This window comes from Drepanopeziza brunnea, assembly GCF_022702325.1.
Source record: "Drepanopeziza brunnea f. sp. 'multigermtubi' strain 214-2 chromosome Unknown ctg2, whole genome shotgun sequence".
Lineage (NCBI taxonomy): Eukaryota > Fungi > Ascomycota > Leotiomycetes > Helotiales > Drepanopezizaceae > Drepanopeziza > Drepanopeziza brunnea.
In genome coordinates, this window is record NW_027094065.1 from 3,423,237 (window position 1) to 3,437,270 (window position 14,034).

The following is a 14,034-nucleotide window of genomic DNA, read 5'->3' on the forward strand; positions in this document are numbered from 1 at the left end:
GACGCTCCAAGGGAATAATATGGGTGTAAAGGTGAAGGAAGTTCAAGTTATTGTTGTCGTCGTCGTCGGCTGGCCTTACTAACTGATAGCCCAACCCATACCCCTGTCGACTAGGTAAGCCTTAGCTTAGCGCAAAGCCTCGAGACATTTGCACAATCGCGTTCTTTGAGCTAGAAGAAGAGGGGCAGGACAACGCACTCAACGCAACTCCTCTCCAAGCAATACTGATCAACACCACCAACAAATCCTTTTTGATGTTGATCGGAGCTACACCGCTATGTCCGCGCCAGAAGAACCTGTAATTGTTCCCACGATCTTTGAACAAAACACCATTCTAAATTGCCAACCCGAACCCAATCCCGACTTGCCAGCGCGGACAATCGTCATGGCTGGAGATAAGCGGCACGAGCAAACATCTTCACACAAGGAGGACCCAGCAACAATGGCCGCCAGTGAGGAGTTGAAGCACACCACCATTTCTGACAAGGCGGCGGCTCCTCGAGTCCATGATCCTGCAGACGTGCCTGCAGCTGAAGACAAGGTCATGCAGGAGAACGCAAAGGTGAGCACGCCGGAGCTAGAGGCCGAGGCCGAGCACGCAGACTCTCAAGACGAGGACCTGAGGGAACGTTTATCTTCCCCGAAGAAGAAGAGAGGACGAGACGCGGACGAGGATGCGCAGGATTCGGGGGACGATGTTGACGAGCCAGGATCTTCGGCTGATGGCAGCGTCGCAAATGGAAACCGAATGACAAGGTCAGGGCCAGAGAAGAAGAGGCCTCGGGATACATCGGAGGAGCTATCAAAGTCTGCGGAGAAATCGACAGAAGCTGCTGTAGGCCATAGCTCTGTTATCATCAAGAAATCATAGGCTAATCCTGTTTTACAGCCCGAGAAAGTTTCAGCTGACCTTAAAGTGACCGACGAGGAGACCGCGAAGTCCCCAACGAAAGAAATCCCTGCCCCCAAAACATCTGCCTCTGCGTTTGCTAGTTCTGGCTTCGCGTCTCTTGCAGCCTCCTCAAGCTCCCCCTTTGGAAGCATCGGTGCCGCAAAACCCAGCATATTCAGTAGTGGCACACAACCTGCAACATCTGGCTTCGGCGCATTATCCGGGACAAAGCTTGCGAGCTCAGCCTCAACTACAAGCGGATTTGGACTTGCTTCTGGAGACAAACCAGCTTCGGGGTTTGGCTTTGGCGGCGGAGTAAGCTCTGGATTTGCGGGCCTTGCAAGTGGCAGTGTTTTCGGCGCTAACTCAGGCAATGGATTTGGAGGTGGATCGGGGGCCAAGCTGTCGAGTTTCGCTGCACCCCCTGGGAAAGACGACGAATCATTGTCGAGTAAGCCAGCCAGAGCCTTTGGAGCACCAGACAGTGATGAAGACGATGGAGCCGATGTGGATGATAGTGATGGAGGCGCTGTTACAGATGACGAAGAGAGTGCACCTGCTGTCCACGAAGAGAAGAAGAAGGGAAAGCCCAGTAAAGGTAAGACTTTGAAGAGGCGCAACGTGTGGAACGAGAAAGTAACATATCTACCAGTTGATGATGGAGAAGCTGGTGAGGCTACATTGCTCCAAGTGCGAGCGAAGCTCTTCGCAATAGAGTCAAAGGAGGTTGGCTGGAAGGAACGTGGAGTCGGTACGCTCAAGATCAATGTGCCAAAGTCTTGTGTCAGCTTCGATGACAACGGTGTACCGATACCCGGCTCATTCGATGCATCTGGCCTGGAGGATGATGACGAAGGAGCAACGGGCCCTCGAGTTGCTCGTCTCATCATGCGTCAAGAGAACACCCACCGAGTTGTTCTCAACACCGTCATTGTCCGAGCTATGGAGTTCAAGGACAAGCCATCGACCAGCGCCGCCCAGATCATATTTACTGCATTCGAGGGTGACAAGGAGCCGACGCCCATCAATATGCTTTTGAGAGCAAGCATTCCCTCTTCTTGCAGTGAACATTGGCTAACCAATTCTAGATGTCTGAAGCAAATGCCAGAATATTCAGAACCGAGTTGGCATCTGTCCAACATGCATTATGAATACTTACGCTCGGGGGAAGGCCGCCGCTGATCAAATACCTCAAAACATACCCACAATTTTGTTTTCTTTCGTTCTAGAGATACACCAACTTGTGAAGGCTTTCTTTGGGCGTGGGGGGGATGACTTTCTATTACTTTTGAACTTTGTAGGAGTTTGGCATATCAAAGGCAGCATAAGCGCGGTTGGGAAGGGTGATGCGGGTGACGGATTTGATGGAACGTGGATTGTTGTGCATTCAGCACGCTCTCAGCTATCTATAGAATACTATGGGTAAAATTACACTAAACGCATGACCTCTGATGTGCTCTCTCCCTATTTTAACATTCCATGTGAGATGCACGTGCTCTCGTGTGGCCAAATCCCGTCGCGTCTCGTTCAAAAACATGAGCGACGTCCTGACTCAAGTAAACCTTCGCCATGGCAAAACTACAGGCTGCCACTGTATCTAACCAGATAATTAGAAAACGCAAGCGAAAACAAGTCGAGGAATCAGAAGAGGAATCTCCAGCTCCGTCCGAAGCTGGCTCTGAAGCCGTCTCGACCACATCAACGGTTGCTACAAAAGCCCACGATGGTGGCACGAAGCCACAACGACTTCCCAAGCCAAAACCGCCCCCTAAACTATCGCGGAACGCCTCTACGCTATCAACCCCTGTTAACAGTGCTGTCCCATGGCCTGCCTCCTTCCAGTCGCTCGAAAAGACTCATCGCGCGCTGAACCTCGTCTTCACGTTCTGCTCTACGCGCAAACACCTTGCTACAACTTTCGACAATATTAAATCGGCTGTGGAGGGACATACAAAGCGGGAGCTGAGCATTGAGGATGTTGCGCGGATCGTGGCTCTGCGTCCTGGTGGGATGAACTTCTCCTATGTGGATGAGGCGATGCTGCAGGTCGATGTGAGGGGCTCCGAGAGAGACGACACATTCAAGGGAGGCAGAGCTAAAACATGGCACGCAGCTGGCCCGGCTCCAGATGCCTCTGTGGGAGGCATCACTGGCGCCGAAGGACTGGGATATGGTGGAAATGTAACAGGAGATGGCAAAGAAGTTCTTTTCTTCGAGTTTCTGGATGGCGATCTGAAGCGTCAGGTCAAGGATAAGAAGACGGGGGAAGCTACTAAGGCTACGAGAAAGCTACGGGACGAGGACCTGAAGATGCCAGTGTTCAGTCAGAAGCAGATGATGACTTTGATTGAGAAGCGAAACCGCAAGTTTACAAGTGCTATCAATGCCTTCCTGAACCGCTGTGAGGCTGAGAACATAGACCCCGAGGATACATTATGTTCGGAGGCCAAACTGTACATTCCAGAGCCTTCCTACTCACGGATTACGTCACCGAAGCCTGACGCCAGTCTTCTGCCCAAAACTATCCCAACAGAGAGAAAGATGATTTCGGAGATTGTTAGCGAAATCAGGGAAAGCGAGTGGTATACCCAGCAGATTGTTCCAGACGGTCATCGAGTCTTTGATCCGCAAGAAGCTATCTATGGTGACCTCAATTTCCAGCTCAGTCAAGATCTTGTGAATGCCTTGTACAATACCAAGAACATCACACAGCTATATGCTCACCAAGCTGAGGCTATCAACAATCTACATGATGGTCACCATGTCGTCGTTTCCACTTCAACGAGCTCTGGAAAGTCGTTGATCTACCAGCTTCCGGTCCTACATGAACTCGAAAAAGATCATAATACCAGAGCCATGTACATATTCCCCACCAAAGCATTGGCCCAAGACCAACGGAGAAGTCTTAAGGAGATGATGAGGTTCATGACCGGTCTCGAACAAACCATCGTGGAGACATTTGACGGCGACACTCCTATGAGTGATCGAAATCTAATTCGAGAGGAGGGTAGAATTATCATCACCAATCCCGATATGCTTCACATTACCATCCTCCCGCAAGAGGAGAAATGGCGGACTTTCCTACAGAACCTCAAGTATGTTGTAGTCGACGAGATTCATGTCTATAACGGACTCTTCGGCTCGCACGTTGCATTGATCATGCGCCGACTGAGGAGGATTTGTGCGGCGGTAGGAAACCGTCATATCAAGTTCATTTCGTGTTCTGCTACAGTTGCGAACCCCATGGAGCACTTCAAGACCATCTTCGGAATCGAAGATGTGAAATTGACGGATTTCGATGGGTCGCCATCTGGACGCAAAGAGTTCCTGTGCTGGAATACACCATTTAAAGATCCTGGAGATCCGGCAAGTGGTCGAGGAGATACCATGGCTGAGGCGGCAAGACTGTTCTGCCAGCTGATATTACGTGGTGTGCGGGTTATCGCATTCTGTAGGATACGAAAGGGCTGCGAGGTTTTGGTGGGGGCTGTGAAGCAAGAGCTTGCCAATCTCGAACGATCGGAATGTATGGCTCGAGTAATGGGATATCGAGGCGGCTACACGCCTCAAGATAGACGTCGGATTGAGAGCGAGATGTTTGAGGGGAAATTGATGGGGATCGTCGCTACTACTGCCCTAGAGCTGGGAGTCGACATCGGATCACTCGATGCAGTCATTACAGTAGGGTTTCCATACTCGATCTCAAACCTCCGACAACAGAGTGGTAGAGCTGGGCGTCGAAACAAGGACTCTTTATCTGTCTTGATCGGAGACTGTTTCCCTACGGACCAGTTCTATATGCAAAACCCGGACGAGATCTTTACAAAGCCAAATTGTGAACTGCAGGTTGACTTGCAGAATCTTTTAGTACTGGAAGGCCATGTCCAGTGCGCTGCCTACGAAATGCCGATTCGTCCAAATGAAGATTCTGCATACTTCGGGAAGATGCTCCCAGAACTGGCAGAAGAACGAATGATCAAAGATGAGCTTGGTTTCTACCACTGCCATGATCGATTTCGCCCTTTACCATCCAAGTACGTCTCGATCCGAGACACAGAAGAAGACCATTTCGCGATCATAAACATCACTCACGGCCAGAATGTTGTGCTTGAAGAGCTTGAAGCGTCTCGAGCGTTCTTTACTCTATACGATGGCGGCATATTCTTGCATCAGGGAAACACATATCTGGTAAAGGAATTTAATCCAGAGCGAAAAATTGCCAAGGTGGAGCTCGTCAAGGTAGACTGGACCACTCAGCAACGTGACTTCACAGACATCGATCCAATCGAGACTGAAGCCATTCGCCGGATACCCAAGTCCCTCTCACGCGCTTTCTACGGACAAATCAAGATCCAACAGACAGTCTTTGGCTTCTTCAAGATTGACAAACGCCGGCGAATTCTCGATGCGGTACAAGTAGACAATCCACCCGTCGTCATATTCAGCAAGGGCATGTGGCTAGATGTCCCAAAGCAAGCTCTCGAAATACTAGTCGGGCGCCGTCTCAACGTGGCAGGAGCCATCCACGCCGCCGAACATGCAATCCTCAGTCTCATGCCCAACTTCGTGGTCAGCATGCCCGGCGACGTGCGCACCGAATGCAAAGTTCCACAGAAAGAATTTGCACAGAAGGAAACATCTCGCAAACGACCCGCCCGCCTGACCTTTTATGACGCGAAAGGTGGAGCAGGCGGATCAGGAATCAGTACCAAAGCCTTCGAGTTCATTGACTTACTGCTGAAGCAAGCAGTGAGGAGGGTTGAGGCGTGTCATTGCTACGAGGGGTGTCAGGAGTGTGTAACGAGTGAGCAGTGCAAGCATGCAAACGAGGTCATGAGTAAGGCGGGCAGCGAGGTCATTTTGAAGAGTTTGCTCAATATGGAGATTGATATCGATGCACTTCCCATGGGTAAGACTCGCCATCATGGTATGTTCTGCGACTGTACTAATAGCTGAGCAGGACCCGAGGAGTTGGGCCCGGCTGGCATCGAGACTGTCGTGCTTGCGAAGCCTGTTCTTCCAAAAGGCAGGACTGTTGAAATTACTGAGCCTGGCGCGGGTCGTAATAAGAGGGCTCATGTTGTAGTTGGGAGGCTCGATGAAGATGGTGTGGAGACGGAGGTGGCCATCAAAGCTGAGCCTGAGGATTGATCATGTCGAGATACCTAATGAGCTACGATACATGAAAATGCATCTTTAAGAAGCACCCGGTGATAGCGTGACGTCGCACCTCGCTTGTGCGTACTGATTTGAGAATCATCGGCTCATCAAGACCCGCGCGAGGCCGCCCTCAAAGGTAAGACCACGGCTTGAGAAAAATGAGTCAGTATGGAGCACTCAAAAGAGACCTATTGGGTTCCACCTCGACTCCATGAATATTCATCGGGCTTCACAAAACGAAACCACCGTTTCCGTTCACCTAAAATCGGGGCGCGAGAGTCGATCGATAGCACCATGGCGAAGCAGGAGCCAATAAGAACAAGATTAAGACATATAGATCGAGCTGGAGAAATATTTTTTGAGGTAAAGAAATCAAGGTGGTAGAGGATGCGGAAAACTAGAGAGCCCAGCAACTGGCCCTGCGCAGAACTAACCAGAGTCGCCCATCCAAGAATCGGCCCTTGTTAAATTAAGCGAGGTGTATGGCTAACGTCCCTTCGTCCTTCTTTTTCCCATGCTATATCTTGCTGTCAAGTTGGATAAGAGCCAGCAGGTTGTTTTTTCACCTAACCCATGAGCACAAAACTTGCTTCTGCTCAAAGTTTTAAGGACATCCAGAACCATCACTCTGAAAATACGGCATGGCAATCATTACGCTATTTATCCAGTATTTTTGTTGTCTTCTACTCTTACAATACAATCACATCTGGACAGACTCCAGTTTGTGTCTCGCTGTCCACATATCCACCTAGAAAGAAATGTGCCTCGAAGTTCGGAGTTGTATTGCCAAAGTACCCAGGTATTATGAAAGACCATAGCAGCGCGAGACTGCCCGAGGATGCTCTGGAAGTGGAGCGCGATCGTCTTGACTCCCTTCACATGAACCGCCTCATGTCTGTTCACCAGCTCGAACTTGATGTCCTGGTGGAATATCGCCGCGATCTCGTCGGCATCGAGCTCTTCCATCGGCCCAATCACCTTTCAGCACATGGCTTTGGAACCAGTTGTCTTCGGGTGGATATTTTGGCTTTGCTACGTCTCGTACCTTCCCGTCATAGACCGACAGGTCTGTGCAGCCATTCCTACCGAGTAGAATGCTTCAAGAGCCACCAAAGCACAAGATCATATAGATTAGAGTTGAGGACCAGATACTTGGGCAAGTATATCCGAAATAGGTACTGAGATCAGCTTATGTAAGATAAAAATTCTGCGCAGAAACTAGTCTGGGGGAAGTTATCATTGGAAAGATATATACACGTGCATTTCATGCTGACAAAACTTTAAACGTGATTAAAAATAAAACAGCAGCGGCCGTGACGATTGAAAGACAGTTTGTTTAAACCTGGTCGGTCTCTAATCTGCGGGTTCTGGCCCCAGATTTTTTTTAGATGCATCTCGAATATGAAAGAAATCCGACTAGCAACTGGTCAGTTTCACCCAACTCGGACATCATACTATCTCTCCAACATTTCATACTCGGAACTTCTAGGTCAGAGCAAGAGCTGCCCTGGAGAGTCGAAGCAGACTAACATTCATCGAAAGCGCGCTTTGGATTTGTCTCGGTGCCGCTAGAGCGGGTGTAGACCTTGGTAGGTCCCCCTAAAATGTCCTTGATGAGATTCCTTCCGTATTTTCTGCCAACCTTTTCGAATGGCCGAGACCCATCTCCTCACCTGAAGCGTTTTCTCGATTTTTCCGTCTTTCTCGGCCCTTGGAATCCAAGAAAACAAAGGGGCAAAGCTGGTAGAGCCTCGTATCATCAGTGTCAATGCCTGATCGTTTGACCTCACCTCGATCCGTTTCTGATCCAAGGCTAGAAGTCTCGGATAGCCTATTTATACGGGTTGCATCTTTTACATAACTATCAGCTACTGTCGGCCCATCCTCAAATTTGGTACTTTGGACCGAACGACTGCACTATCGACATCAAAACCACGACAAAACACGATGAATGTCTCGAAGACAAATGCAGCCTCAGATGAGGAGGCAGCCGATGCCCTGTTCTGGATCGCATTTCAAGATTACAAGCACCGATATGCCCCAAGTCCCCTCGATGGCTTGGCCAGTGACGTCCAGCAGAGCGAATCCGATGATTTACGGCTTCGAACCCAAATACAAGGCAAGGAGCTCCGTCAGGAAGACGAATTATATCAAAACTCGCGGGATTCGCATCGGGCTCCCTATACCTTGGCCACCAACACCCAGGTGTACCCGCAAGCTCCACTTCGTTTGATTGATGAATTTGCTCATACAGGATACCACGATCCACTTATCAGCCATACAGGTCTTCCCTATCAACCTTTCCCAGACTTCGGTCCTATTGGGTCACCGCTGAAGGTCAAACCGACCATTCATGCATCCGGTAGCAGCACGTCGAGTGCAGCTTCTAGGAGTCTCATCGCCAGCCTCCGAGATGGCACAAGTGCTCTTCCATCGGGCTATCGTGGATTCAATTTCCCAGGAGAGGCGCGGAACTTACCTTCAAGAAGCCCCCCACTATTTCTCGATGGGTACCAAAGAGTTGTCGCAGATGGAATTTTGACCGACTGGACATCTCCACCAATGACAAGTCATGATTGTGCGCCATTCCAAGGCTTCACTTCACCAGATTCATGGAGCCAACAACAGTCCATAATTGAACCGAGTGCAGGCCCGTTTCTTCGTTCAGACGCAACTCCATCATTCGCTCTACAAGAAGGCGGCATCTCATTACATCCTGCAGGCTCGATGGCTGTCCGGCCACCCAGCCCTCGTAATTTCAAGCCGACAAACATGGTTGCTGGGCAGAATGGTGTGAATCCTTTTGCAGGGAGTTCTGATATTTCACTCAGATACCGAGGTAACATAACCTCTTGTGTCAGCCAAAAACAGGTTGCTCTCCTAGCAGATGCATATAACTGTACCCTGTGGCTTGTAAGTTGTTACTTCTATCTTTCCTTCCTGGTATCTGGGGGCTTGGCCCGAGGTATCTTCAGGATTATTAATATCCTGGATGCTGAGGCTAACCTTCGTGCAAGTGGAACATTCCTTCAACGATCCACGTTTCCGAGCTCTTTGACCAAATTGACACCGGAGCTGTTCAATGCCTGCATATGGTAGGCAATAGGGCCATTGATCTCTCCCTGATTCTTCCTACTTTTCCCAACAAACCTGAAGATGTCTCTTCTCCCCTTCTCGACACGTTCTTAGATGGACACTTACTGACTGCCCCGTCTCCTAAAGGTGCCTCCGGATTCCCAGCATAGCACTGCCGCTGCAAAATTGGCATTTATGACTCCAGAGGCGGCCGCTGCCTTCAAGAGCAAGGCCGAGCAAGGCATTTATATACTTGAATTTAGACTCTTCTTGAAGTACAACCGAGACGGATCCCTTCGCAACAATTCTGGCCAGTCCCGTGTTCTGGTACTCGACATCGTCGGCCCTGGAGAGATGACGACAATGGCATTTTGGTACGAGTACTTCCGCAAGATTTGTGTTTTCCAATGGGACCGCGTTTTCGAGCTGCCTTGCCAGAATCCCCACAGAAAGATCTTGCAGTTCAATTTTGTTCGGATGTCCGGTCAGTCTCAAGCTTGTATGGGAGCCATTCGAGCACAAGAAGAGTTCGTCGGATTCGTTCAACCATCATATGGTCTTGATCCATGTGGAAGTCGGGCAGCGCGGGCTTTGGAGCAGCATGCATTGCGTCTGTTCTGAGACGTTTGGGGCTGTATCCACCTTTTTTCCTTGAGATACTGGCTCAGGACCAGGGATGTTGTTCTTGAATTTGGGATATTGGATGATATGACGGAGATTTCTGAACCCAAATAATTTTTGGGGTTTGTAAAGCCCCTTCGATTTTCAGCAGCAAGCTGTATCGAAATGAAAGAGAATTGATTGATCATGTTACATAATTGGGATTTGGACAGGTCACCTTCTAGACAACCTTCGGCTATGGAGTCAGGAGGGTCTTAGCCCGTGGTAACTTGATATGCACAAAAGTACTGGAGTAAAGATCCAAGAAGTCACCCCAAAGACTCAAGACTTAGCTCGTCGATGGATAGTTGTAATTCGGGAATATGTATTAGAATCTGGAATAGCGCTAATTAGGTACTCAGCTCCTTGTTCCAGTCTTTATATCTCCTACCTCTCGAGACCTTAGACTCTATACTTTTTTACTTCTCTTCTAGATTCTATCAGTATAATTCTATTTTCAGGCCGTAGCAGAAAAAGAGCCGTCATAAAAGCTTTCAATAATCCATCATAGCAGCCTGGTGTCCCGCTTACAATACAAGTTCCACTTGATTCAAAGGAAAAACTCATAGAATCAGGAGTGCAGAAGGTGTAGTAGATTAGGTGTGAGACTACTGAGAGCTATAGTACAGGTGTACCTAAGGGAACAGCCGAGAGGCTAGTCCATACAATGGAATATAGGCGGCATTCCAATATTCTAACAAAAACAAAGTCCGAAGCACTTACTTGCTGAGCGAAGGACTCAAAAAGGTTTGAATTAAGAGAAAAAATGCCTCGTATTTCATGCATCCGTGACTCTAAGAAACAAACTCTGAAGAAATATAGCACACAGTCAAGCTGATTGACTTGACAAACTTCGATTTTGAGGAGTGTCGTTGAATATCATCTCGCCTGCAACCTTGGCATCCGGCCTAGTCTGAACAGAGAATCAGCTGGTATGCCCTGGAGCCCTGTAGCAGCTACCATTATAAAGGAGAATAACCCAGCATTTTATATTTCTTTCCCAACATTTACTAATGACTGGCACTGGAAATCTCATTGGGATAATCTCAAGTCGGATCGATCACTTGATTTGCTCCACACCAGAAAGGGGCAGTTGAGATAGCAATCCAATGAATGGTGAGGCATTCCTGCAAATACGAGATTTCGATTTTTGGTATATTAATCTTGCGCTCCCACGGACCGATCTCGCCGGTACTATAAGTTTCGAGCTGCCTTCATCGGTACATTTTAGCCGAGTCGCAACTCGAATGCGTTGACTGTGAACCGAATCATCGCTAATCCTATCCATGAAATCACTTATGCGATATAGGGACCCCCAATTTGCCGTGTCCATAAACTGACATTGGACTGCAAAGCTTAAACTGAACGAGTTGAAAGATGGTGGAGATTCCGCTTATGTGTGCGACTGTAATTCTCAATCTTATCATACACATCACTACTCCTCGAAATGTTGCTGTCGACGAAAGAATGGCTGAGAATCTCCCCAGGCCAAGGTTTAAACGCGAGCTTCTCTTCAGCCCTGAAAACGCTCAAATGCTCTACTTCGACCAGCGGCAGATCTATTTTGGCGGACCGAGTGGAATATCAAATTATAAATCATCAAGAAGTAGGTGCTCGATGTGCACTGCATTAAACTCTGCCACCCAACGCTCAGATCGACAGCTGGTAGCCGGGCAGTGGTTGACTTTCACTGAACGCATGCTATCTGCTCGGCCCAAGGATTTTCTTCGATACAACGATAGCTATTACCAGGTGATCAGATTTACATCGTTTAGACAGGGTTTAGGGTGGAAGCCGCGAGTGGAAGACTCGCCACTTCCTTTACGCAAGCAAGCCTTTCCCAGTCAATCATCTGCATGCAACCGTAACCTTCTCAGTCAGTGAGCCACTGCAAGAGACTCGAAATTTCAATCGTTCTCCAATCTTTATTTTCTTCAATAAGCGCATGTCCATATTATACTTGTGCGAGCTTGTATTCATTATAAACAGATAGTCGCCTGCCCGCTCCCTGCCCGAACCTGAATCACCTCGGGGCACTTCCGACCTGCATTCCCGCTGCTTCGATTCTGCAAATCGTCGGATCTGTCTCCTCCTCAGAGTACTGTGCTGCGAGTTTCTTACGAATGCCGTAGCCGGAAACAATCGAAGCCATGTTGATCCTCAAGGCAGAAGGCAAGAGACCTGGTGAAGTGTACAAGATCAACTCCAGCGAAGCGGCTAGTAAGCATTGTTCTACAAGAGCTCCACTCCCTATTTTCTGACCATGAGTGACTTCGTGATGTATACAAAAATACTTGCTGGGTACGTTTTCTTACTCGTCAAGCAGTCCTAGAAAGTTTTGTCCGTCAACCTTGGCCCCCCTGGGAGATAAACGGGTATCAGAGGCGCCTCAACGAACTGTCCGAATATCGAGACAAAGTGGACGCAACTAGCTTGTCCAGACATGACAAGTTTATCTTTATGGAAAGTGAAGAGGCACGATTCGACGGGAAAGAAGAAAGGCGTAGGTTGGCAATTGCCATTGACCAACTTTGGCAAAATGGGTGTGAGTGCTCGTGCTTTACCAGAGTTTATTTCGCTGAATTTCTATACAGTGTGGTCTGGATTTGCCATCTGTTTCCCGAATCTCAAAGTCGACGATACGTACCCAATGGGCTGTTCAAGTCCACCTAGGACGGGCTACGATCGACCCTTGCAATGGAGAACAAAAAGAGATACTGCGCCACCTGCCTTTCAAATATTTGATTTCCACTCTCCTGCAACATCACTGGTCAACTCAGAGTGTTCAACTTTATTAAATCCTTTTGGGTCATGTCCTTCATCCAGCACTTTAAGTAGCTCGGTGCTTAGCCAAACTGTCCTGCCGCAACCTGAGGAGGGGTTACAATTAAGCCCAAATTCCAGCTCTCCACAGGTCGCGCGCATGCAAGAAGAAGCAGGAATTGGGCTAGGTCCCGAATTCTATGATGAGGTGAGGGCCTCTAAGATCAGACTCGTCAGAGGCTGTCCTGAGAATCTCAACTGCCAAGTGAAAATATCCAACTTGCCTGAAAAAGTGTTCACAAGTGACATTATCGACTCCATTCACGAAGGAGGACTTGTGTTCCTCGGGCTGAAGCTAGCCCACCCTCCAGAGCGAACTTCTCACGTCGCCTACGTAATTTTCAAGAAGCGTCAGAGTGCAGTCGAATTTCTCAAACGCGGCAATATGGGTATTGTGATTGGTGGGAAACAGGCCGAGGTTAGGCCAGCAGAAATGAAGACATACCCCTGGCCAACGGAGCTCTTGCACCAGACCCGGGTTCTGGAGATTGAAGGCCCTGCTCATATGGTAGATGGCAACAAGATCAGGCGTTTGTTCTCTGAATACGAATTCAAATTCTTGTATCCGCAGCAAAAGGTTATTGGAGATAGAAAGAAGGTCCAGTTTCACTTCTTGTATGTGCCGAAAACCGAAGCTACATAACGAAAGAAATCGCTGACTGTTGTGTAGGGAAATTATTGGAGGATCGAGAGAAGCATACCGCCTCTACGCTGGTCATATTGTTGATCACGGAGATTTAGGTCAGATTACCGTCAAATTCGCGCCAGATCCTTGTGGAGATTGACGAGTTCGTAACTGTATCGGTACTTTGCTGGCGGGCTCGAAGTCATGATGAATCATTCATGTCTTTATTGTTCAAGCGGAATATTGAGAAAGTCTCTGTATTAGCATCAGCGTAACCAGATCATCTTTTTTCATGCATGAATTTTCAAACATGATCTCCAGCCTTTTTGCGCTCTTCCATGCGTTGTGCTTGCACGGGATCGAGGCCTCTAGCTTCCAATAATGTCCCAAACCCAGAGGACCAATAGGTTCCGATCAGCATCGTGCCCAGTTGCCAGGATTCCGCCCGTAGTTCAAGTAATGATAGGGCGTGATAGAGCTGTAGACAGACTATATAGAGGGCCACAATCAATAATGTGCTGTGTACTGGAAGCTTAGTTATCTTTTACCGTGTCAAATGTGGTAAATAGTAACCATTTCGTAACATATAGAGCCTAAAAGCAGGACTATTGGATCTAACGTTACTATTGTTTTGCAACTTTGTTGAATAGTATTGAAAGCTGGCTGGACACTGAGATAGGCGCCGGAAGAAATATATAAACAAACCGGTATATTGGAAAAGATTCCGTAAGCTGCGCTGTGCTGCATGATCTCCGAGTTACTTTGCCAGCGACCTATCAATCCAGCAACAGGTATTCTT

General features: G+C 48.4%; 4 protein-coding genes across 4 annotated transcripts; all 4 read left to right on the top strand.

Annotated features, from left to right (window-relative positions):
* Positions 1-277: 277 nt before the first annotated feature.
* On the top strand, positions 278-2,043 carry L3040_002067 (uncharacterized protein; the record flags this gene model as incomplete). Its single annotated transcript, XM_066156998.1, has 4 exons — positions 278-835; positions 890-1,490; positions 1,545-1,933; positions 1,981-2,043. The coding sequence occupies 4 exons, from the start codon at positions 278-280 to the stop codon at positions 2,041-2,043; spliced, it is 1,611 nt and encodes a 536-aa protein (XP_066012996.1).
* A 418-nt stretch (positions 2,044-2,461) lies between these two features.
* On the top strand, positions 2,462-6,043 carry L3040_002068 (uncharacterized protein; the record flags this gene model as incomplete). Its single annotated transcript, XM_007290710.1, has 2 exons — positions 2,462-5,801; positions 5,853-6,043. The coding sequence occupies 2 exons, from the start codon at positions 2,462-2,464 to the stop codon at positions 6,041-6,043; spliced, it is 3,531 nt and encodes a 1,176-aa protein (XP_007290772.1).
* A 1,956-nt stretch (positions 6,044-7,999) lies between these two features.
* On the top strand, positions 8,000-9,748 carry L3040_002069 (uncharacterized protein; the record flags this gene model as incomplete). Its single annotated transcript, XM_007290712.1, has 3 exons — positions 8,000-8,965; positions 9,070-9,147; positions 9,275-9,748. 3 exons carry the CDS (start codon positions 8,000-8,002, stop codon positions 9,746-9,748), a joined length of 1,518 nt encoding a protein of 505 aa, XP_007290774.1.
* A 2,189-nt stretch (positions 9,749-11,937) lies between these two features.
* On the top strand, positions 11,938-13,395 carry L3040_002070 (uncharacterized protein; the record flags this gene model as incomplete). The annotated part of the gene is made up of 4 exons (XM_007290713.1): positions 11,938-12,007; positions 12,114-12,332; positions 12,382-13,225; positions 13,281-13,395. 4 exons carry the CDS (start codon positions 11,938-11,940, stop codon positions 13,393-13,395), a joined length of 1,248 nt encoding a protein of 415 aa, XP_007290775.1.
* Positions 13,396-14,034: the final 639 nt, after the last annotated feature.